A 27,456-nucleotide genomic window follows, 5' to 3' on the forward strand; every position below is an offset into this window, starting at 1 on the left:
ACATTCAAGTTGGACAGTTCTTTTCATGCCCTTGCATTAAAAATGTTCAAGTTGGACAAGTCTTTTCATCCCATCACACTGAAGATGTTCAAACTTAACAGGTCTTTACATGTCCTTAAATATAAGATGATCAGGGTGAACGAGTCTTTTCACGCCCTGGCATCAAATTCGTATAAGTTTGACAAATCTTTTCATGCCCTCACATCAGATATGCACAAGCTGGACAAGTCTTTACATGCTCTGATACTAAGAATTGTTTGCTGAACAAGTCTTTAAATGCCCTCGCATTAAAGACTCATGAGTTAGACAAGTCTTTCCATGCCCTCACGCAAAAGACGGTCAGTGCGATGTTGATTATCAAAGTCAATAGTACTGAAGTCCACTGATTGGTTTAGAGACAATTCAGTTTAAAACTTAAATTGCTCTTAAACGCCCCTGATAATTTGTGACAGTTTTCAACATTTTCATTAAGCGTCAAAATGATGACTAACAGAATCAATATTTTTGAAGTCCACTGGTTGATAAGGAGAAATTCGTATCGAGGGTATCTTGTATTTTGTTTTTCTGCAACTTCGTTAGAGATCCAAACTTCTCCTGGAGGGATAATATCGTTTGTAGCCAGTTTTGCCAGACGGAATCGTCTTCTTTAGATAAAGCTGAAATTTTGAATGTCAGTGAAGAAGTCTATTACTTTGGCGATTCTTCTTTGTTAATCTGTGTATTGAAAGTTACAATTTGTTTTTTGTTGTTTTAACGGCACGTTTAACGCATTATTGGCAATATCATGTCCAGGCAATGGGAGCTACATGTAAGTGCTTCCCCAAGGACACAACAAGGCAGCTGAACGGGGCATGCCTTGATGGGCCTCGAATCCGTGACCTTTGGATTACGAGTCTGACAATCTACCAACTGAGCTACTGCATCTTATGGGGGGGGGAAAGGAAGACACCGACACAAGCTAATACTCCTTAATCCTCCTTAATCAGGTGCAGTTCTATTCCGGTATCAACAAGGGTAAACGATTACGAGCAGATACCTGACTTAACTAGATATATCGCCGACTTATCTAGATGTGTCGCGGAGTTAACTAGATGTATTGCCGACACAACATGATGTATCGCCTCTTTGTTAATTCCAACCAATATATAATGTTGCTTCTTCTCTTCTGTCCTCAGTTTGTACACTTTTCTCTTAGGACTGAAGCTAATGAAGCTAAATGAGGAAGTAAACAACAAGGCAATAGAAAACAAAAGTTCCTGCGTCGTGTTAGATAAAATACATGTGCTTGAAACATTCTAGGAAACGTAAAGGTACCAGCGAGAAAAAGGTTAACAAAGAAAGCAGCTTATGGCAATGAGTCCCAACCTTGTCAAATATACATCCTTTAAAGAGGAAAATATTTAAAAGGGAATTTAAGATAGTTACCTACCATAAAACATTGAATAGTTTTATTTTGTTTGAGCTTAATAAGGAAGAATTCACAATAAAAAAACATATTGTGTTTAAACGTCACTTTAGCAAAATAGCTTGTTTTTTTTTTAATACGTGTATATTTCATAGCAAAATGAATCATTAATGTTTGATTAAAAACAAATATAAACAATACAGATTTTGTTAAAAGGTATATCTTACAGTTGACGCCAAAAACACTATACGACTAAACTGACACTGCTCGTAACAATAATAATCCATATTTCATTATGAATTTTATTATTTCCTCACCAATATTATGAATAATTACTATTTTTCTCATTGTCCACCTTAGTAGCTACTTTGAAGGAAGCATACGACAATATTTATGTTTAGATTCCTGAGACTAAGCATGGCAGTTAATGCAGGTTGCATGTGTGTACTTTGTTAAGAAACGATCAGAAATATTACATTCGTGTTCAAAGTTATAGACGAGAATTACTCTAACAGGAGCCCCATATCTGTATAACGTTGTTACGTGTAATGATAGCTCCACACAGCGTCAGTTCTCAGACGACGAAGCTGCATGGTGCAGTCTTTTAATTCATAAATACATGCATTGTCTCATATATTGTTATATTGTTGTGAAAAGGCACGTTTCCAAAATACCAAAGATTACCTGAAAATGTGCCCATCATAAACTCGTGCAAAACTGTTGCTTAGAAATCTGAACACACGTATTGAGATTAAGCGTCTGAATGACATTGAGCGTATTCGTTTTTTTAAATATATTATCATAAGTTGCCTAATTTGGAGAACGGTCATGTATTGTCCTGGTTTGTAATACGAAGGTCAGTATCACATAAAAGAATATAGTTGCAAATTATATTGTATGATGACATTTGGGTTTGTTTGTTTTTCACCTCCAGAATTTGAGAGGAAGAAGAAATTATCCCGTGATTATGGGTTCATTATGTACGCCAGGCTAATGTTGAACAGTGGGCATTAGGAAAATGTACGGACAATCAGATTAGTATTAGGAAAGAACAGAATATGATAATCCACTGTACTAGTAAATCATCCTGCTAGTGAGAGGCACGAGTCTGTTTTAACATTCATTTTCAAATTGTGTGTGCATATGTTTAAATATTATGTGTGTACAACTTCATTAATAATGTGTCCGTGTGTGCGTGAATAATATAATTTGTGTTTGTAAACATTCATTGATTGTGTGTGTTTGTGTGTAAATACTATAATATGAACCATGCTTGACTGCCTCAGAGCTAATATGGTGATTATAAATTATAAGTATTTTTATTTGGACAATTGGAACTGGTAAGAAGTAAGGCTGTACTAAAAAAAAAAATACGTGCATGTGATAAAGCTGTCAAAATAGAGTCCAGCATTGTTTGTTTGTTAATACAATATGGTAGATATGGTGGTTTTTATTAAACGAAGTAAATAGTTTATAAACAGGGGTTAAATTATGTTCGAATTAGAAACTTAATACATCACGCTCCTGAAAAGAACTAATCTTCTTTTGCAGTATAATTTTGTCACACCACTGACGTCAATGGTGGTGACAACACCGGATGTAAGATACTTAAGTGATGCAAAAGATGGCCAACCGGGGCAAGGTAATTTAGGCATATTTTACAAAATTAAAATTGCCAACTGTAACGTAAAGCGAATTACAAACTCATGAAACGGAAAATAAATTCTTTTTAAAATCTTTTAAAGGAATAGACATATCAAATACTGCCGTTTATTACGCATTAATTGAAATTATTTTTAAAAGGAAAAAATAGCGACTTTTGGTTTCGATTACACTTTAGTTAATCTCAAGATACAAAAACAAAACATATTTGTGTATTACGTTATGAAATATAAAAATGTATAATTTTATCAGCTACTCCACCACCTGTACTTTATCAGCTGCTCCACCGCCTATTCCTTCTCCCCTGCTTGGGCCGTTCAGGCACTGATATGGAGACAGAGGCGGTGGTCTCAATAGAGGTTATGGGTCTGGGTGTTAATTTTTGTTTCATTAAATTGATCTCATTTTAAAGGCATTGTTACGAGTCTATGCTCCTAAAAAAAGAAACAGAAAAGAGTGAAATGTAACAGACTTTGTAAACTTCTACAGATAATTTATTTCCTTAATATACAAAGTGAAAATGAGGAAAAAAGTACGACGGTATTGCAAATTAAATCCCAGAATAATCCTAGAATTACAGACACAGGTCCCAATAATTTAAACTCCTGAATCAAATTTAGTAGAAGTCCAAAATTAATTCCAAAGCTGAAGGTGACGATGTGTCTGTTATAATCTGTATAATGATGATACGTCAACAGTCTTTTCTTGAATCACAGTAATATAATATCAGTTTGAATTCATTATAAATTCCAGTGAATGTCTCTGTCCAGTAATGTTATCAGAGCACTTCTGTATTTCCAGAGAATATCACTTGAATATAATAATTTGAAGAAATAGATTCCAGCCCGACATGAAATACTGGACACAACACATACTACAACTTGATTGTGCTAGATCTTAAAGCACGAATGAATCTTCCCTTCAGTGACAAGATTATATAGTCTTCTGCATGATCTCATGTCACAATTATCCTTTTCTATATAATAAAATTATTACCTAATGGAAAATAATTTTCTAGAATGATCATAATGTTTACAAAATTAAACAAAAATCCTGCCGTACCTTGCAGATCATGTTTCGAATCTCAGTTGGGAACGATTTTAAATTTTTCAACTGCTATGCTCAATTTTAACATTCAAAGTGTATGTGTGTATAAGAATGTCTTCAGAAAAACGTTCAGCTACGCATGTATGTGTTTTTCATTTTTTGAATGTTAATTACATTCCTTTTGAAACCTTTTCAAGGAATAGACAAACCTATTGTTGTCTTTTATTATGTTATAACCGCAACTTATAAAATAATAAATACTCTTAGTAGCTAGGGTTTTGATTAAAGTTTGGGAAATCTCAAGATTCAAACTGAAGAAAGTATGATATTTTTTCAAGATTTAAAGTTGATTCTTGCGTGAGTGGTGGTGGACTGGATTATAATGGTTGTAGACATATGTGTATTCCGATATTAAATGCGAAGTTGTTTACTTTTACCAGATGCTCTGCCGCCCGATCCTTCTACCACACGACGCAATCCCAGTAAACAATATGCCGGCAGAGGTTATGGGGGAGGTGGAGGTATGCATCCTCATTAAATTAATTTTCTTGTATTAATGCATTGTAATCATCATGGTCCATCATTGTAATCATAGGAATCCTTCAATAGTTACTTTTTTATTTGAAAGGAGTAATGAATGAAATGCAAGCAGAACAAAAATGAGATTAAAGCGAGAATGGAATTGAAAGAAAACAATTTTTTTAAAAAGAAACTTAAGAAAGAAAGAAATAGAATATATTGAACTATCACGAATGAAATCATGGAAATGAGGTAAATTAAAATGGAGAGAGAGATAGAAAGATGGACAGGTATGTCGTTAATCCTGACGTAAATTGAACGTGGAAGAAAATATATAGATGCTATATTTAGAAACAAATATCAACTACAGTATTACATTTTAGGCGGAGACCCGCACTTTATGGTACGAATTATTGGCATCAGCCATCCTTTCTGCTTTGACGTTCAGTTTAAACCCGGTCAGGCATATCGCCTTCTTCAGGATCCAATCAAAGGTTTGATCCCGTTTGTATTACTCTCATACTTTTTTCTTTCTTTTCTTTTTTGCTCGCAAATAGTTCGCACATTGGACTGCTGAACCAATACTAGTATTGCAATCGTAATTATTGTATCCCTATGTGAGAACATTTTTCGAACAATAATATTTTTCAAAATACCCATTATGTTATTTCAATGTATTATACATTAATGCTATCTCGCCCATTTTATATACATGATTAAAATTCGTTTTTTTTTCGATTGTGTATCACGCATCAGCTTTTACGAAAACATTTCTGGACCACTCATATTTCTTAACAAAAGAAATACCGTCTGGTCCCTGAACCGTAATATCAAATGGTTATGTCTTTTACATTGATATGCAACAGAAATAACATCCGGTCCCTGGGCTGTAAGATGGAATGGTGATGTCATATTGATATGCAGACTGCATCATATTGTTAATACCACCAGGTCCTTGGACTGTAGTATAGATTGATATGCTGTCTACAGTACATCTAAAATTAATACCTACTTTTATGTGTTGAATGTATTCGGGCAGGATTCGAATATTTGTAAGCGTTAATGCAGGTATAAATTCCACCATAATTTCTTTGTCTACTTTGGTATATAGTCTAAACCCCCCTCCACTATTCATAAATTCGTGTTGAAAACACTATGAACTCAGTCAACTAATTCTAATTAAGTACGACAGGAATGATTTTTTTGAACGCACTTAAAGTCCCGGATCGGAAAATGGGACATTATGCCAAGCCAAAGAAACTCAAATGCAAACTTCATACAAAATAATAACTGAAACCCATTCATGATATCGACCACATACATCATGTGCTGAATTTAAATAAGTGAGACAAGGCGTTTTGGTCTCTCTAAACGTTATATATTCACTCAACCAGGGTCAGGAAACATGAAAGTAGTTTTCTGCGTCAATCAAATTTGGGAGTAAACCATTTGGTTTCATGAGATAAGTTTCCCATAGAATAGCTAACTCGTGTTTGAACAAAGGCCCAGGAAATATATACGGCTCAGTAATGTATAGCAAAACCAGACTCTATAACTTAAATGGTTCTGTTCCAAAGTCAAGTCAACTCGCCCATGAACACTTTAGTGATATGAAGTGGGGATCTTCATTACTGACGTGTAAGGAATTAAAGAAAAGGATACTGTCCGACTTTAAGAATATGGATAATTCCATTGTTTGGTAAATGGAATCAAAACTTACATTAACGACCAAATGTGGAAATATATTGGCATTTTCCTTTCGGGGTAAGATGAAAGGGTGTTGGGGCAATTATGCAGAATTGACCAATTCGTCTCAAAACAGAATGAACGTACGACAATTGTTAATTATTTATTTTGAGCTCTGGTTGATTGGTAGGTAAAAAGATTGGTTGAGATTATACCACCCTTATGAGTAGGAGTTTGAATTGCAGGTGATTTGTTTTAATTTGTAATATTGCAATTTAATTGAACCTTGCGTAGATGTGAAGGGTTATGTGGGTGTTATTCCGCCGTTTCAAATGATGTACCGAAGATACATATCTCATTCAGAGAAGACGAACAAAGGACAATAGGGTTTATGTTGACTTTACCGAAAAATATTTAAAATCTGACAAAAGTAGGTTTAGATGATCCAGAGTGGCATGTTCTAAGTACAAGAGTTATATGTAAACGACAAACAAGATGACATAAAGAGAACTGGAAACATTTTGAAGACCAGAATGGGGAATTGTAAAATGAAAATGATATGATGAATTGTTGAACAGGTTTGATCCAGATGAAAACATTGTTCCATTAAAATAAATGACAGGGGAAGATCAGTTTGTAAACAACAACGTCAAGAAGCAAATATCCCCCTGTCGTTTCTTCACTGAGATAAATCATGCAATCGAAATCGCAGTGTCAGCAACGGGTCTTCATAGCCAGTTGAACATGGGGCGAGCCAGCTTTTGGGTGATTCGTCCATTTGTAACGAAAGTGTTTCCCTTTTACAGAATTAGCATAAAGTATTTGACTATCTTGAAAAGTAATGTTTGCCGTACTTGTTTGAGGACACCAGTAGACTTCTCTACCCGATAGCGTGCCTGTAACAAGCTAACCGGGTGGGATTTCGGATTTATAACAGAACACTTTCGATGGTGATAAAAATACAATGTTTATTAACGAACGACTTGAATGAGCAATTATTTATGATTAATATGTGCGTGAATATGATCCAAATATTGGATCAATATACATAAAACGCACGGACTTAATAATGAAAATACAAATAAATGACCTTACATAGTACAAGGACAAGAGGTGACTGATTCGCAGTGATTTCACAACGAAAAGAATGATGTGTTTTTCTCAAATAGTAAAACTGTGGTATTCTACTCATATAATCAAAATGTATTCACTCAGACAATGCAAACAAAAACAAAACAAAAGGGACAGATATACAAATTATCTTTACAGTCCCAAAAACACACTGGATTCCACAAACACCAAACATTAGTCCACGGCTAAAATATTACATGTATGGAGTTACACACTCCGTCACCAGCACAATCGGCTACCAGTCACACTGGTCAATCAAGCAGTACGTATTCCAGGTTGGTCAATCAACAAATCAGCGCCCAACAGTCTTGGTCAGCAACGCCCGATCACCTGCTACTCGACCAGCAACACTGTTTATTCAGCCCTACAGCTGCTATGGTTCAGCTTCACAGCTGCTACAGTCGACTTCTATGGTTAGCTCTCCAAGTTAAATAGTTATAACTTATACACTAAAAATTAACAATTCACAACACTTCTACAGCTGAAGATGTGCAAGTCCTTAAAATAAAGCGCTTACTGACAAGACATTCTGTAATGTAAAGATTTTATCTTATGGTGAGGTATTTATACACAGGCAAAGTCGTCATGTATTGTCTGTGCGCTGGAAGCATTCTTTTTTTTCCCATTGAAAGCACTTCACACGTGCAGCATAGGAAGAACCGAAATCACTATTTTGAAGTATTGTACAGTATACAAAAATCAACCTCGGGTATCGTTGTACACAAAAAAGCGAAACCAGAGTACATGTATTTAATAAATAAAAGGATTTATACAATTCCTTGGCAGTGAAAATACCATCAGTAATTGAATCTTGCACCGCAGTTGAGTAAAGCCAGGTACAAAATGTAACGGATAAATATGTTACCAATTATCCTGAATTATCTTGATTGCAAAACAAAATAGTAGGAGAAAACCGATGTCGTTTCAGTGAATGGGATGGGAATTGGGTGATAGAATGTTTATTTATCATATTTGGTGTTAAAGGTTGCGAGAAACATAAATGGACTTCGCCACTCGTGTATTGCGTATCGGTGAGTTCTAAAGCAGTGTGGGCGGAACTTATGGCGTATTGACACCGCGACGATTTATAGCCAAGGGGGTGACACTGCGTCGGAAGTTGAATAATAGGATACGATTACGTCTGGAGACAGTAATACAAAAACTGGAAAAGCCTCCATAATGGAGTGTAACAAGATAACCGGGTTTGGTAAGGATTATGACAGAACATTTTTGATGGTGACAAAAATACAATGTTTATTGATGAATGATTCAGTGAAAAAGACTTATTTGTGCGCCAACAAAATCCAAATATTGGATATTTAACAAAATATGCACGAACCAGACAATATTGCGATTTACATGAAATGGGTCCTGATATTTAAGAAAAAACTTAAATAGTAAAAAGATAAAATGATTAATGATTGAAAGTGATTCCATACAAAAATATAAACAATTATTCACGCAAACATCGACGATTTCCACACGAAAATGATATAGTTCAGCAGCAGAGAGGGCGATCAGACCACTTAACGCGTCACGTACGCTTTTTTAGACAAAAAAAATAGTGACCCTTCATAGAGGTCAATACCACGTCTACGATTATTGTTTGTCCCAAACAGAATTGTAGACAGGACCCTCTCTGCTGCTATATTATTCTGAATAATCCTGGGAATCTTCATCTGAATCCTGGGAATCTTTTGTTTTGTTCTTCAAGTAATATTCAAGTTCTGATGGTGGTTTTTCTATTTTTGGATTTATGTTCTTTCTTTTTCTGTAATATATCATTAAACTTCGATATCGATCTCCACCGCAATGTTTACAAAAATGATATAATCCTCTAACGCCGTTGTTACATCCAACACAACTTCGTGAACCAGCATGAGGATTTTTCTTTAAAATATAATTATGTCTCCTGCAATATTCTCCACGGCACCTTTTGTTGCATTTATCTGTTGTTCCTTGAATTAACCACGCACAGTTGTTCATTATATTAATGATATCTGTTTAATTAAATTTATTAATTTATTCAAATATTTTATCAAGACCTACACGATATCTTGTTCTAGGATCGTGCAAATTTATTGTTATAAATCCATGCGGAGTAGCTTGCGCTCGTGAGAAGAAATTTCTGAATTTAATCATATCCATGTCACCGCTGCACCAAGTTTGATGAATATTTCGCAGCGTGTGTGTGTCTACGCCATTAAACACAGCTAAAATATTACAGTTGTCTCTGATCACTTTCGGAATTTGTGTATATCGTTTAGTAACATAGATCACATCTGTATTTTTATGTCTGCCGAGAGAAAATATTCTGGCTGGATTTGATTGTTTATCTAGCATCACATCATCATACACGACTAAATTATTAATAAATCCGTCTAAAACATCAACGGACGGTGCTTCATCAATATATGTTATAAACTCTATGACATCATTATCTTCGTCCAGTAATCTTGCATTTTCGTTAAAATCTTTAAGAACATCATAACATCGTTGATCATCAACGGATGGTGCTACTAAATATAATTTATCCCATTTCAACCATCTCATTATCAGATTAAGTAATAACTGCGTCTTACCCGATCCAGATGGTCCTATGATAATCATTCTGATGGAATTCGGTAACGCAGGATGATGTTTAACAGGTTCTCGTTTTCTTGTCGCTGAGAAATCAATTATATCCATATATATTATAATATGAATTTATATTGTTTACGCTGTAGAGTTAAAACTCCAACTACTGATTTAGCTACGGTTATAACAAAAAATACAAAAATAGCGTACGGTGGAAAATGTGCTGTATGCGGTAGAAAGAAATTTTCATTTTTACCTAATAAGCGCGGTGGTGATGTTGCTAATTTGATGTCAAAGTTTCCAGGTGCTCCATGGGCTAAATACCCAGGAGAAAAACATCTACCAGGATATACTTATTGCGGTCCTGGTACCAGACTCGATATTAGACTTGATAATCAAGATCAACCAAAACCAGGCGAGGAACCAATAAATGCTATTGATAAAGCTTGTCATGTTCATGATGTAGCTTATAAAAGTAAAAATCTACAAGACAGGCATATTGCAGATGTGAAATTAATTCATGCATTAAATTCTATAAAAAAATAAAAATGTTAGAGAATCATTAGCTAATTGGTTAGTAAGATCTGCGATGAAAGGTAAATTAGCGTTTGGGTCTGGTAATATATAATGGAATTAATTTATTATTCACCAAGAGGATATTGGAGAGGCAAAGCAGCAATTGGTAAACTCGCTGATGCAGCAGCGGTTAAACATTCTACTGCTAAAGCGTGGTTATCCAAACAGGCAATATGGCAAATTTATCTACCACCACCGAAACGAATTCAGTATGCGTATTTCGATGTTAGTGTTCCTAATGAAGTTCATCAAGCTGATATTATGTTTTTACCACATGATACTGTGCGTGGACAAACGTACAAGTACGCGTTAACTGTAGTTGATGTTGCAAGTAGATATAAAGAGGCAGAGCCGCTATCAACGAAAACATCATCTGAAGTAGCCGATGCGTTTGAACGAATTTATCAACGAGGACTCGGACCACAAGGTGGTCTGCGATGGCCACAGCTGCTACAGGTTGATCCTGGTAAGGAATTTCTTGGTCCAGTATCATCGTTGATGAAGCACCATAATACCAAAATACGACGAGGACATACTGCAATTCATCGTGATCAGGCAATTGTTGAACGATTTAATCGAACACTTGCTGAGCGGTTATTTGGATATCAATACGCTAGGGAATTTATTCAAGATAAAAGATCTCGTGAATGGGTTGCAAGATTACCAAGCGTGATAGCTGCTTTAAATAATGAGATTACACGAACAACCAGCATGAAACCCATTAATGCAATTACAAAAAAAAAATATACCAACACAACGAAAAGATATTGAAAAACAAAAAATATTGGGTGATGTTACAGTTAGATATTTATATGAACGGGGTGAACTTGAAGGTGGTAAAGCGAGAGCAACTGATCCTATTTGGAGTGTTACCACACACAAAATATCCACCGTGACAAGATCCTCAGATAGACCCGCAATCTACAGACTAGATTCCGCTGCTCCTCAACGTGGATTTGTACGTGAGCAACTACAAATAATTCCCACGGATACCAACTACCACCGCGATCACTTAACTAGCACTAGTGCCAGCACCCCGACTCCGATTACACTCGGGACAGGTCAACATGGTATTTTCTCGTGTATGACCGCGACTATTATCTTTTCTGTCTACGGTAAATTGTCTTGAATCATTACTCGAATACCTCCACAGCATTATACAATTGCAACTTGCGCAATGATTATTCTGCTGCTGTTTTAACTCAATAATAAATTTAGCATCAAGATCAAAGTCGCGTTTATTTTTTTTTTATCAGATTGTTTGTATCCGATTATTTTTTTTCTTATTATATCATCATCAATGACGTTGAATTTATTTCAGGAATTATAATTCTACGTAATTGAGATATATTTCTCACCCTCGATACCGCTAAATAGACTAAATTTGACCACTCGATGTGATCGTCTACAATCCAGACTCGTGTGTCAGAAATAGTTAATCCCTGAGACGAGTGGATCGTCATAGCGTATCCCAACACCCATGGAGATTTGTCAGCGCATAATGCATCTTCGACCACACTGATATCAACAGCGACAATATCATTTAATACGAGATTTTGCTTCTCAGTCTGTCCTGGAATATCAACATTAATATTCTGTTTTCGTGTATCTGATGGTCTATAACACAACGGTACGGGCAATTCTGAATATTTTTCTTTATGCAGCTGAAATAACTGCTGTTGTAAATCGTCTCTGATTATTTTTCTGCTTGCTACTATCAAATCGGTAGGTCTCCATAAATTTAAAAAATCATTCAATGAGGTCTCTGAGATTACTCCGCGTATTATTTCACACTGAATTTTGTTTGATTGTAATCTGATTAATAATTTAAACTCCTTTAAATTTGCATCGAGAGCTCTATGATCATCATCTATTTCTTCGTAATAATCAACGAAATTTTTTAACCAATCATGTGGAGATGGTCCAACAAAAGGCGGTGGTTGACCATGATCGCCACACATTATTATAGCGGTATTTTTCGTCAACAACCAATCAAGAAACATTTTTAATGTATCCAATGACACCGTACATATCTCGTCCCAAATAATTATTTTAGGTATATATTTTTCACCCATTCGTTCAGGAGTCCATGTATCCCCGCGCCACCGAAAGAAACTATGATACGTGCACGATTGTACTTGCCGTTGTTTCATTTCCCGAGCAAGTCTGTGTGTGGGTGTCACCACGATCATATCTGAATTTCTAAAAATATTAATTGCTCGAGTCGTCTTAACGCATCCGCCAGGTCCATTGAGATATACTGTCTTATATCTAGTTATTGGATCACTCAACGACGGCGCTTTCGACATTTCTGATATTTTATTACCCTTACGATAAAAATGTCTCATCGGAACATCTGCTGATTCTGTATAATTGTGTAATACTTCTTTTTTTATTCTCCACGAACTCCATCGTTCATCATTACTTGTGAATTTCATAACAGATTCTAAATATTTACTCGAAATATAAAACGAATCTGTTGCGACTCTGACTGCGGTCTCAGGAAATCTATTAATCATCGATAATAAATTTATAGAAACATAAACCAACATGGAAGATCTTAGATGAGTATTCTGTGGGGATACATCATTTATGTAACCAACGATCGTACCCAATTTTGTTCCGTCTGATAAATAAACACTTTCTCGATTTACAAATATATTTCTCGCTGTTGTATCAGCGATTAAAAAATCATACTCGGCATCATCTATAATTAATCGTGCGTGATGTCTTTTAGGATCATATGCACCACCTTGATTAAATTTACCTATAATTTTTCTACCGAGATCTTTTGCGGTTTTGAGTTTAATCTCGAGAATTTTAGGAGCTTCTTTGATAATATCATCTTCGGAAACATCAGGACATTTTTCATCAATACTGATAGAATCTGACATGGGCAACCAAACTTCGGTCTGCGCGTGATATGATATAATTGCCTCACTGACAACCAACGATGTCAGTACCGCACAATCTAGCATATATCGTAATAAAACTATAGGTGCCCAAAGTTTTTCACAAAAATGTCTGCCAAACCAAACATAACAAATCTTGTGAAGATTTTCGTTAAGCTCGAATGATTCAACACAAGCGAATCCAGTCAGATCAAAATCAGGTAATGGTCCATTAATTGCCACTCGCGTCATCTCGTTTGTAGGGTGGCCGAATCTTTTAAAATACACAGAACAATCTCTGTATCCTAGAAAACTTCCCGGATAACATCAACCATATCAACCGAGATAACATCATTGTAATTATATTTGGTATTCCACAATCCGCCGTGTCCGTATTCGACGCAACTTGCGCGTACGTCCTCGAGTAAATCAAATCGTGTTGGTTTCCATGAATTTCTTTCTCTAGCGAAATGAGCCGCAACAGATGGAACGGTAAAGCAGTTATTTAGTAATTTGTCAGTATTTTCCGCGTGCTTGCACTCTAAAAACTTATCCGCAAGATTTTTCATCTCGTCGTGGAGATATTCTGTTCGATATATTTCACCGTTTGGTCTAACAAACTGATCAAATCCACCTTCCTCATTACTTTTAAATAACCATACCAATACAGGATCGTTTTTACTTATTTCTTTGATAAAATCAAACATGCCTCCCCCCATATCTGGGGGGTAAAATTTAATAGTTCGATCACGTGGAAATATTGTTACTGCGCTAGTCCATGCATACGCATTATGATCAATAATATTTATTGGAGCTCCTTTCGATTTATATTTCGATTCATACAGTATTTCTCCCGTTATTGTCGCTACGGTTATTGGAAATTTTAACATTTTTCCTAGTTCAGCAACATCTTTTATTGTAGCACCGGTATCCTTAACTGAATCAGCCCACGAGTTTATTTTTTCACGTCTTAAATCAGTTAATCCGTTTCCAGGCATCGCGTATGTAAAGTGTTCTATTACTCGTTCGGCTACACAATTTAACCTTGAAAATTTCATGGGTGTCAGTTTATCAACGTTGGGTTTTTTTATTTATCTCATAGATTCCATAAATAACCGCTGTTACAGGATACGCTCGCTCATAATACGGTTTGTCAATACCCGTCAACAGACCCGGTCTGGAATTTTTACTTAATATGGCGATTTTATTATTACCAAGGACAGGATCATATTTGTCACTGATAATCCAACTACCTGTTTCTGTTAGTACAATAAATTTTACTCTAAAGAAATATTTTTGATTGCCCTCGTATTCAGCGATGTAGTTAATGATAGTTGCAGCTCGTTTGTCATTCATTGTAGCGTCCTTGACAGCGTCCTTGACAGAGTCAAGGCGTATAATCTTGAACGTTGACCATGTATGAGATGCACCATCCGTGTAAAATTCTTTCTTGGCGTCGTGAATTTTATTGATCAAACTTTTATTTTTCGGATCAACCAAATCTCGTACTGGCAAGTCTGGAGATAATCTGTCGAGGTTGAATTTATATTTAACAGGCCTAGTTTGGGATAATCTCTCAAACTCATTCATATAATTAAAACAAATATTTAAATAAAGAATATTATATATATACAATGTCTCAATGCAGATGGCTCATGATCGGTTCAGTAAATCGATGCAACAAATCCTGTAGAGGTGAATTTTGCTGGATGCACTTACAAAGTATATGACGAGGAAGTCTAGGACCAATACCATGTCTGCGATGTGGTATTGGAGTGCGAGGAAAAACAGAATTATGTATAAAGTGCGGTGTAAAGCGGTTCAGGGAACTTAAAAGATATTATGACAAAAAAAATAATAATTGTGAAAACGCTATAAAATCCGTGGAGGATTATATATCAAGATTTCAGACAAACAATGATTTAAACAAATAATATTATTGCATATATGGAGCAAAATATATTTGTCCCACATCCCACAATAACAAACTATGAATCAGATCCTAATGGTGTCATGAGACACTGCAGGTTGAAGAGACCGGTTGGCGTTGTTTCTGATACTGGCTATCTTAGATTTACAGTTGGGAAGAAAAGATATCTGTGTCATCGATTCCCGTATGAGTGTTTCTTCGGAGTGATCAAAGATGATCTTGTTATTGATCATGTCGACGGGGATCCTCAAAATAATAGTTTATCCAACCTTCCTGTTGTCACACAAAGCGTGAACTCTGCATGTGGTAATACTGGAAGATGTAAAACAATCGGAAAGAGGGCGGTAAATTCCACAAACACAGAAACTGGCGAAGTAATTATATTTCGTTCGATATGTTCTGCTGCGAAATACTTTGATATTCACTCATATTCAGTACAAAAAGTAACAGAAAATATATATAAAACCGCTTTCTCAAAAAAATATAAACAGAGAATCACCTTTCAGTATTGTTAACTATCATCACCACCTCGAATTATATTTATCTTTTTGGGTCAGAAATTATCATTATTATACTACTTATTTTTTGACTCACGAAAGGGAGGTAATTTTATGATCCTCGGTATATTGTCATAGTCATATACAACATCCAAGGTCTGTGATGCCTGGTGGAGCAAGTTGAACAGTATGCATTACAGAAATGATTTATGATTTCTAACTTACAAAAATATACAGTTCGTGTATTTTTCTGTTCTTTTCGTGAAACATTTAGAACAGCGCAACACATAGAATACATGTATTTTTCATCTAACCTACAGAAAACCGACATGTATATTCCAGCTTACTGAGTGCAGAATCCAGCGTCTAGTCTGTATCGATCGTGGCGGGTTAATTTTAGATCTACAGTACAGCATAGGGATCCTGCATGTATTTACTCGATTACAGTAATACGTGTATATAGTGTTTGGAATTAAAAATCAGTTGCATTTTCCTTGTTCAATGCAGAAATATAATGCGAGATTGTGTACGTATGTGTGATTATGTATTTGTGTGCGTATGTGTGGTTATTTTTTTATCGAGTAATATTAACAACTAAATACTCCCTTGACTATGATACAGATTTACGAGTGGGAAATATCGTAATATATATTTCTCCATTGAACAGTTATAGAGAGGATGGAAAATCTCGTAATAGTCATAGGAAGGATGAAAAAATCTAGCAATTAGATGATCTGGACCGGATGTTCTATCATAGATGGCGTGGTATAATAAATAGGAAATTCCTTAATTCAGCTTTGTTTGGTGAGAATATATTATATAAACGTATTTCTTGAATTCAAAATTGTATTTTGAGCAAAAATATTCGAAATTAGTTCCTTTTCAATGATTATTAGCTATATATTAACTTCCGAAGCATATGTTTATAATAAGATTTGATAGCTCAATCGGTATCGTACTGGACTGTGACGCTCGCGGTCCAGGATCGAATCCCCATAGCTGACAACATGTCGGTGGTTTGCGCATAATTGCAATTTTTATAATAATTGGGGGCTCCGCCAAATCCCCCCGCTCAGCAAAACTGAACCACCATATCTACCGGTGGTTGATACATATTTTCGTATCACCCACGGGCTTGATTATTGTGGGTGGGGTTTTGCTGAGCGTATATGTTTGTGCCGTCCTTTATGCAATTATTCATTGTATATATTTCATTTCATACTTAATGAACTTGCTAAAAAACACTCGAATAGAAGTTCATTTCATAATATATGTTTGTGCCGTCCTTCATTCATAATCTGAGCTCGCTAAGACACTCAAATAGGGGCTCGTCATCCATAATCATCCATAATCTGAGCTCGCTAAAGACTCGATAGGGGCTCTTCATTAAAACATCCCGACGAACTCGCTAAAGACTCGATAGGGGTTCTAGGGATAATTTTTTTTTTTATTTTAAAGATTTATATATTATATGTTGTTGTTGTTGTTGTTGTTGTTGTGAGGTTTAACGCCATTTTTCAGCACACGATAGGCTATACATGGTGGCCAGTATTAATGGTGGAGGAAGAACCCGGGAAATCCCCGGAAAGAACCACCGACCCTCGATAATGAACCATGAAAATATCAAAGACATTATTTCTGCTATTAAAAAACTAGAAGAAAACGGAAATAATAATTCTGATGAACTAAATCCTGAAAAAATAATATCTGATTTTGAAACGTTAGAAGAACTTAATGAAAATAAATATGTTCTATCATCTCAATATAAGTTCATAAAGCGGATTCAGGCAGCTATGTTTCAGTCACTGGCTATGGTAAACGATGATCAAGTAAATGAATTTATTCCTCTTTCTGTTGCAGTAGAAAAAACAATCAGGACCCGCATAAGATACTTAAGAAAAATTATGCCAGCGGGTAACGACCAAAGCAACCCTGAGTAGTAATATAATTTCCCTCACTGTATATCACATCAGAATTAATTTACATTAAAAAAAAAAATATTTTAGAATAATAATAAAATATTTTTTGGAAAACTGATTAATTTGTATTCTTTTGAGTAGCAACCACCCCATCAAAATTACAAAACTGATTGATTTGTATACTTTTCAGTGGCAATCACCCCCATCAGAATTAATAAATTACTTGATTTGCATACTTTTAAGTAGCAATCGCCCAATCAGAATTAATAAATTAATTAATTTACATAAATAATAAAATATTTCAGAATAATACTAAAATATTTTTTTTGTAGTATTTTTTGGAAAACTGATTGATTTCTATACTTTTAAGTACCAACCACCCCATCAGAATTAATAAACTGATTGATTTGTATACTTTTGAGTAGCAACCACCTCATCAGAATTAGCAAACTGATTGATTTGTATAATTTTGAGTACCAGCCACCCCATCAGATTGATTCATAAAAAAGAAAATATTTCAGAATAATAATAAAAATATTTCAGATTGTACAAAATTGATTAATTTGTGTAATTTATCCCATCAGTGATTATATTTATTTATTCTGAAATATTATTTTTTTAAGTTGATCGAGTTTAATACAGGAGTGTGTATAATTTAGAATCTGATCTCTGTTACAGATGATCTCGATAATATGTTCTCGGCGGAGCTCATCTAACTGTTCTTGTGTTAATAAGAAATCCTCGCTTCTGTATTCATCAATAACTAAATTAACGCTAAATTGCTCTGTGTCTTGTGAAAACACTGTTCTGATGGCGTTTTCAAGTGCTACTTTGTCATGTATAAAAACCTTCACGTGCTGGTACATTATATAATATTTACTGGATTAATTAAGATTTCACATACAGATTTATCACAAGCTCTTCTCCACGCATGTCAGTTAAGCGATTAAGGTGATCTGTGAGCTTAAAATTTATTCGTGTTAACATGTTATTGTGACACCGCAGATACACAGGATTAGTTGGTTCTTGCACGATTAAACTTCCAGGGGGAACTTGTGGTGTAAATGTATATAAAATATATCCTTGTTGAGCCTGATTTGATTTTCCGAGATCTATCTGATAGCTGCCATCGACTACGTCACAAACCAGATTGACCACGATTGTGCTGGTTATATTAACGATTCCCGGAGATACGTGCCTGCCGCAGCCGTATGGATCATTATCATGTCTGAGAACAGTTGAAGGTGGTGGCATTTTTCTCCCCGCATCGAGTATTTTAGGAAAGTTTTCGTTGATAAGATCATTGACAGATTTTTTTAACTCAGTTGTGTCAAATTCTGGTAATGTAAAATTTAATACTTCCTCGGAGTTTTTTTGTAATGATTGGTAAATAAATCATTAAAATAATTATCTAATCTTGAACCTGTTATTTTACCATCAGATGTAATTATTATGATCGATCTATCAATAATTGCTGTATTAGCATCACGAAAATCTGATATAACTTTATTTAAATGTTGTATTGACTCAATGATTTGTTGTTTTACATCATCGCTGTAAAATTGTGTCATACTAGAAAATAAATTCTGTAAAATTTTAAATCGAGCTTGGCATTCATCCTTAAATTTTTTACTTATTGATTCAATTATTTCTTTGGTAATTATTTTTTCATAAAATACATGATTAAAAATAATTTAATCAGCGTAATGATAGCGAGTCTTCCATTAAGATAATTTAATCCACTTGCATAATTACTCACGTTCGTAAGAAATTCATTTAACTTCGGTTCTGGTGGTCCTTCATACACCGGGGAACATCCGGCCAACCTAGTACGGATCTTATCGTGGATTGATAAATATCAACGGCATAATCAGGAGAATGTATCTCAACCGTCGAGGACAGCGTCGGTTCATGAACGTTAATTGATATTTTTGCTTCTTTTCCGGTTATTGATTTTATTCTACGTTGAAATTCCTCATTGATTTGTTCGATCTCATAACTACCAGTGGGTATTCCAACATCTATCCAGTCAGGAGTACCATCTGGTTTGTTCTTGTTAGCAAATACAAGCAAATTATTTGCTGATGTACCATTAAATGATTTTGATCTGATATTTGGCCAGCTGTAATATACTCGTAATTGCTCTAGTGCTATTTCTTTTACTGGAATTGCAGTAGGAAAATTAATACTAAATTCAGGATTAGTTGAACTTACTGAGATCATCGTTATCTTTGACGGAGTTGTATTAGTCACGATCTGCTGGAGTAATTCTGTCATTATTAGTGCTTGTATCTTTAATACCGATACCTTCGTCATATATTTTAGTCGTCATTGAAACCTCGAAATCAGATATAATTCCATCACTGAGACTCGCTGATAACAACGAGGACAATTTCGAGTATGCGACCGTCGCTGTATGTAATCTTATCGTGTAATCGGATAATTTTTCATTCATGCAAGTACATATTTTTTTTGTGATGATATTGAGCACATCTGCAATCGTTGTTGCTGCTGAAATACAAATAGTTACAGCTACTGGTGCCATCATTGTCACCGCTGATAATATAACACCTGCTCCATCAACAACAGCGGATACTGAATAGACAATCACATCAACGATAACTAATCGTCGTCGATATTTTTTTACTTTTACTGTATATTGTTCGACTTGATCTTTTAGGCCGCTGCCATTCACGCGCTTGATTGTATCTGTATTGTGCACCGTCCATATATTTTTATGCAGTAAATAATTGAGGTGTTTTAGCTACAAATTCCAAACACCACCAGTAAACTGTTCTGGTTAATGTCTTATCATCTTCTTCCAAAATAAATTCCTCTTCGGTTCCGCTATTTAATAGAACAGATACAACCCCGGAAAACTTATCAGTTGAATGGCGCCATGGAAACGTTGTAAATATTTCAAATTTTGTAACACTGAACACAGACAGCCTGTACACGCCAGTGACTGTTGCGGTATATTTGATAGTTTTATTTTGCTGCGACCATGTTGAAAATCCCGCTGATACTGTGTATACGATGTTGGTAATATCAGCGGGGGTAACCCCGCCGGGAATTTTAATCAGACTGGTTTTGTTAACGATCTCAGGAATCCCCGCTACGACATCTTCAATTGTCTTTTTAGTTGTGTCGATGTTCGTCTTGATATCAGAAAGTTTCATGTCAACGGAGTGCGGAGTGCCGAAGAATTCTTCTGCGGTTCTTTGATGGTTTCTGCGAAATCTTGCAAAAGCGCCCACGTGAACGTCAGACTCGGCCCGCAGCGTGGATAATTTACCATCTACGGTGTCGACGTATAGTTTGTTTGCGACGTCGTTGTCAGATTTTGGAGTTGTTACAGCTACTATTTTGTTCCCGTTCATACTAAGTTCACCTGTCATTGTGTCACGTATTTTTCACGCGATTAGCAGCGCTTCTTGCAATTTCATCTCTGATGGTTGTAAATGATACACTTGAATCTCTGATTCTACCACCGTCAGTAAACACAGGAATATTATCCGTAACTGCACCGAGTACTCGTCGAACTATATCATTCCATCTGATATTGCTCGTTTTTAGTTTACCATATCGATCTTGAAAAATAACGACCTCATCTGGATCAACTCCAGCAAGATTCATGATATCAGCAAGTTCATCTTTAGTCGCATACTTCGACGGATCAACATCGCCGGATTTTCTCTTAACGCGGGAAGATCTTCTTCCGTAAATATCAACCATTATATTTTAAGATCCAAGATCTGTTTAAAACGCTTTACGCGCAACAAATCGGTTGCTTGTATAATCATGCACGACTTTATGTGGCGGTTTGGATGATTTTGATATAGCGGTAAGTACATTAATTACCTCACGGCCGCATATTGGCGGATCTGTCATTGTTTGTGTGGGTAGCGTTGAATACCAAACTTTGGAACCAGAGGTTCTTGCGTGAAGTGGTGCAACATACTTGATAAATTCAACAGGTGGAGCTATCCCGTACGAATCAAAATAAACGATTCCACGTGGATCAACCGCGTATGATACCCAGTGAGTACCGGGTCCTGAATTCGAGTCGAGATTAATAATACCTGTTTCGAGTTTGTTTGGTTGTTTTGGTAACTGATCTCGCATAAAAACACCTCTAAAGGCTTTTATTTTTAATCGTCTAGCAGCATCAAGTAAATCAAAATTTGATGCTGGAACATCTAACGTGGAAGCCTTAGACCTCTTCCCCAGCGAGATCCCGGTAATCTTAGGCCGCGTCCCTTTTTTTTGTATCCATTTCCAGTTGCTTTCTTTAGAGCCATTCCAGCAGCTGTTCCAACAACACCTAACGCGGCTGTTTTTGCTACGGCTGGAGCAGCAGCAGCTATTAACGCAGGAATAGCCACGAGAAGTGGAAATATACCACTTATTTTAACCATGTCCTTGATGGCGCTCGGAGAAAGACGTAATTGAACTCCAGTTTTTGATTCTAGGGCTTTATTGAAATGTTTAATCAGATTATTTGTCAACGATAATTTGTTTGGACCACCACCCATCTGATCTCGTTTTAGTGATATTTTAGTTTCGCATTTGCTGGTGGTTTTTGATTGAAGCTTTTTGACCTGACCAGGAGTCAGAGTAACATTAACATGACTATACGACATTTTTATATAAATAATATTTTTCTGAATAATTAAAGATTTTCCACTGGTGCATCAACGACTCTCATTCGACCACTACCTCCTTCAAGCAACATGGCTTTATCGCTGAGTATGACCGCGATTGCTCTATAGAAGGCACCAACACCTGGTGGGTTAGTAACACGAGCTCGAAAGTGTATATCAACGACAGACTGTTTGGACAAATCAAGATGTTCCAGCGAAAAATAATAAATAGGATATAGACCTGTAAAATCTAGTTGTGATATTTGCAAACCAGTATCTATATTTTGATCACGTCCCATGAATGACATTAAACGATGATATGCACGTGCTACGTGATTCTGATCAAAATTTAACAATATATCTTCAGTTGGTTCTTGATGTCCATTTATTCGCAAGGAAACTTCATTAACTCCAAGATTGTCAAATATCATATGTGAATGTCCTTGATTATTTGTCCGGTCATTATTTTGCAGCGCAATAAAAATATGTCGTGGTGAAGAAACACCCTGTTGTGATGCTATATGCCATGTAAATAAACCATTAACATTACTTTGAATAGCATTTGTGGTTACTGTTAACCATGATAGCAATGATTTACCGCCTGAATCCGTAAAAGAAAGTAACTTTTGTTCCTCAGTAATTGATGGAGTCATTACTGGCATCCACAATGAAAGTTTTGATATATTTACTTTACCATCAGCAACACCAGCACCTCGCCAGATTGCATCATTATCATCACCTTTTCTTACGAGCACAATTGTGTGTTTAGCTCCAAAGATGACCTTTCTAACATTTCTGCAAAATCCAAAGATGTGAGATAATGGAATTGCACATGAAAAATTTCTATCATTTCCTGACAACGCTGCTCGGCGTGTTGCAAACCCTAAGTTGTAAGTCGCATTAACACTTCCTATAATATCAAAAGCAGCACCTGGTCTGTCTGCGTGCTCAAAGTCAGCCGGTTGTGGATCAGATGCAGTATATCGTGGTGTCCGTATTTTAATATACTGAACATGATCAGCGTGGTTAGTAATATCTTTAGCAAACATCATTGTTGGACCGGCTGATCTTGTGTAATCATCAGAATATCTCGCTAGACCAATTATTGTTGTAGCAACATCAACATCCTTCTGAATCGATTCGATATTTTTTCCATCAATCATGTATGTGGCGCTATCAAACAACGCCATAATCCCGTTGTTGACAAAACCAACACGCAAATTAGCAGCATATGGCGTATTAGCTATAACATTCGTTACAAGTCTACCTTCTACCTCAATAAACGCCTCAGCGGGCAAGAAATATCTACTTGTATCATGAACCTGTAATTCGATTCTCCCCCGCTGATTTTGTTGTCTTGCGTCATAGGAATAAAACTGATAATCACGTACAGATTCATACTTAAGGACAGGTGCCTCCATATCAAATGCTGGGTCTGATTCGCGCTTGAACATTTTTATTATAATTACCATTTTTCCAAATGATGATCTAAATCATCGTCGACGAAGACCGCTTCCTACTATTAAATTTGCTGTTATATTTTTTCTGCTTCTTCAGATAATTCCGCTAGTTTTTTATTTGCAGCCTGATTGGGTCCTTGATCTGCTATCAAATTTGATGTTATATTTCTTTCTGCCTCTTTAGATAATTCCGCTAGTTTTTGATTTGCAGCCTGATTTATTATTTTACTTACGTCTGCGGGCATCACTTCAGTACTTGGTAATTTTACCGGTTGTTGTTTTCGTCGCAATAATCGTGCTAGTCAATCTTTGATCGCCGAGAACGCCTTACCAGCAACATTGACAATTGCACCAGGAGCTTTTTCACGAACAATATCGATAGCTTTCATCGATAATTGTTTTGCAACAGGTACTGCTTTTGGAGCTATCCTTGTAAATAATCCCTGAATAACATCACCAAGTCCATCTCCGCAAGTAGCTCTGTAGATTGGTAATCGTGAGTTTACCGCTCTGACCTGTACGGGTTTACGATGATTATTATTTATGATCATCTTTTTTAATTTACCATTTATTTAACAACTAGTCATCAACAAGTTCATCGATAAGTTCTCGGTAAACTCCGATATCCATGATACCACCTTGAAATAATCGCCGACAAATATCAGATGCTTCATTAATTATTTCTGGTGAATTATTTCCGGCACGTTTTCCTCCTATGAGAACTTCTAACCGTGACACATCATTAATGATATTATCAGGACATAAACCAGATCCTGTTTTAGGTTCATCTTGAGGTGTTTTAAATACCGGTGGTTGCATTACCGGAGAAAGTACTTCAGTGGTGACCGGGAGTATGTCAGGTGAGTCACTTACTCGAAATCCATTTTGTGAATCTACGGTGAATATGTCATTGTCGGCGCAGAAATTTTTTTACGTTGTAAAGGTGGAGGAAGTTGATATTGGGATAGTTGTTCTTGTTCTAGTTGTTTCAGTCTCTCTCTATGAAGTCTTTTTATTTCTTCTTTAATAATTTTATATTCTGGACCTCTAGCTTGTTTTTTGTTGTAATATACGCGATATATATATTTAATAAGATTATCATCATTTATTTTTTCATAACGGGGTTTTAAAATACTAGATTTATTAAATAGTATATTTAATATTGCTTCGGGTAATTGTTCTTCTTTAGTATTTCTAATTTCTTCAACAACCCCTTTCCTAAATTTTGCAATCAATTCTACGTTTTTTTCTACTAGTTCGGGTTCAGGTGCATGTTCTTTTTGCACATCGGCGACTTCAGTACAAAGGTTTCCAATACTTTCAAGTATTTCTTCGCCGACAGGTGGAGGTTGAGCCGCAGCTATATCAGTTGGAAGATCTCGTAAAATCTTCTTTGTCTGTTTAGTTCTTCTTGCTATTTTTTCACTTTGTTCTGCTGTTTGTTTTGATACCGGAAGAAGATCTTCTTTGATGCCAGCTGTAACTTGTTCAGTACCTGCAGTGACGGGTTTAAACAGTTTTTTAGTTTCTTCTTCGTACTCAACTTGTGCTTCTTGCTGCGTTTGTAGATTTTTTCTAAATGAGTCTCTGACAGGAAGAAATATTTTAATTGCTTCTAATCGTTCTCGTGCTATTCTTGCAGTATGAGATTCTGGATGTACCATTATTTTTAATATAACAATTTTTTAATTAATAGCAGCAGAGAGGGTCCTGTCTTCAATTCTGTTTGGGACAAACAATAATCGTAGACGTGGTATTGACCTCTATGAAGGGTCACTATTTTTTTTTTGTCTAAAAAAGCGTACGTGACGCGTTAAGTGGTCTGATCGCCCTCTCTGCTGCTAGTTCACTCAAAGAATGAAAGATGACACGTTTTCACTCAAATAGTAAAATGTTACGAATCTTCACTCAAATAGTGAAATATGATTAGTTTTCACCCAAATATTGAAATATGATTGATGAGTTTTCAATCAAATAGTGAAATATGATATGAAACATTGGGACATATATCTTGCGGAGTCGAGCAAATACGAAAGGTCTTCGCAGCCGAGCGCTCTGTCGAATGGTTGAGGGGCCACCACGAACGGTCTGCCCCTCCTGGTCTGCCTAAAGATACGTATAATCTCTTGTTCTCTGCAGACCCGATGGCCCACAAGCCTTGGTTCTTCACTACGAAATGACCTTTATCTTCTTCCGATCAACGTCACCCACTGACAGCAGCACACTGGGTTTAACACAACTCAAATTACCACCACGGCTAAACAACTTGAGTTGATTTTATACAAATTATATTATCGGGACTACTGTGCAAGGTGATAATCAGATTCAGATGTGAACCTACGTCTGACAAGAATCTTATAGTACTTAACGTAATACCTTCTTTTACTTAATAAATACAACATTATTGCGAATATACAGGTGGAGATCGCGCGTCATAACTTGGACTGCTCACTGACAAGACTCTTCGTAATGTGATGTTTTACTCAACGACGAGGTAATTTATACACAGGTCATGTAGCCATACACTTCCTGTGCGCTCAGGTTATATCGGTTTCCCCATCATAAGCACTTATATGTGTGTGTTGGATTTTTAACGTAGCTTTAAAAATTGTTCAGTTATATCCCTACAATAAGTGCACTGCGACAGTTTATAGTGATGTCTAAGACTGGGGCATCACGCCGCAGACCTGTATCATCATGTCTCACCCAGTCATTTTACCCTGACACCAGGCCGACCGGTCCTAACATAGCCTCTTAATGCTGATCGTCTAGCGAGGAAGCTGCCAGTGCCATTTTTATAAATGTCTGGTATGACTCGACAAGGGTTCGAACCCGTGACCTCCTGCATCTGAGGCGGACGCTCTTGCAACTAGGCCACCGGAACGGTCAAATAATTGCTTGTACTAGTATACTTATTTCTGCTTCACTACAACGATTTAATTTTCACTTCAATGATTTAATTTTGATTTTGATATAGATTTGGTTCTCTTTGTCTTGTTTGTTTATCTGTAATGAAACAACCTTTGAAAACATTTTATTCTGACGTGATGTCCCTTTTCCATATTTGTTGTGGCTTTCAGAAGGAAGGGGATCATTAGATTGAAATAAAATTTTAACTTCGACATGTGTTTGGCTTTCTATCTTAGTGTAGTTTCTTTCCACACCGTATGGTCCTAACCTTAAATCAATGTTACGCTTTAATTATGTCCGACCACCAGCAAAAAATTAGAAATCATCATTTATTCATAAATCATAAGATAATTCCATCTTGCAGACATAGGCAATTATTCTGTTATTCATAATTCTTACTCCTAACTTTCTTTGCCTGTTCTCTGTTCCGTGTGCCAAAACATATAGTCCTTTATATAACTTGAACGTGTTAACTGATGACACTGTATTTTTTACGAGTGGCCCAGAAATGTTATCTTATAGGATACGATGTTTAAAACTTCAAAAAATGACTGGTCAAGCGACTTCAATGTGTATTATATTCTGTCACCAAGACTATAGTCT

At 36.0% G+C, this 27,456-nt stretch overlaps 1 protein-coding gene across 1 annotated transcript in view; it reads left to right on the forward strand.

Moving 5' to 3' along the window:
- Positions 1 to 27,456, forward strand: part of LOC149803964 (inter-alpha-trypsin inhibitor heavy chain H3-like) — a 66,586-nt gene that overhangs the window by 33,014 nt on the left and 6,116 nt on the right. Inside the window, exons 8-10 of the mRNA XM_089953793.1 lie at positions 2,957 to 3,047; positions 4,555 to 4,635; positions 5,017 to 5,127. Coding sequence (XP_089809919.1) covers positions 2,957 to 3,047; positions 4,555 to 4,635; positions 5,017 to 5,127 — 283 coding nt within the window. The remainder of the gene's footprint in view (positions 1 to 2,956; positions 3,048 to 4,554; positions 4,636 to 5,016; positions 5,128 to 27,456) is intronic.

The sequence above is a fragment of the Sinohyriopsis cumingii genome, chromosome 3, assembly GCF_028554795.1.
Source record: "Sinohyriopsis cumingii isolate HCF-2022 chromosome 3, ASM2855479v2, whole genome shotgun sequence".
Lineage (NCBI taxonomy): Eukaryota > Metazoa > Mollusca > Bivalvia > Unionida > Unionidae > Sinohyriopsis > Sinohyriopsis cumingii.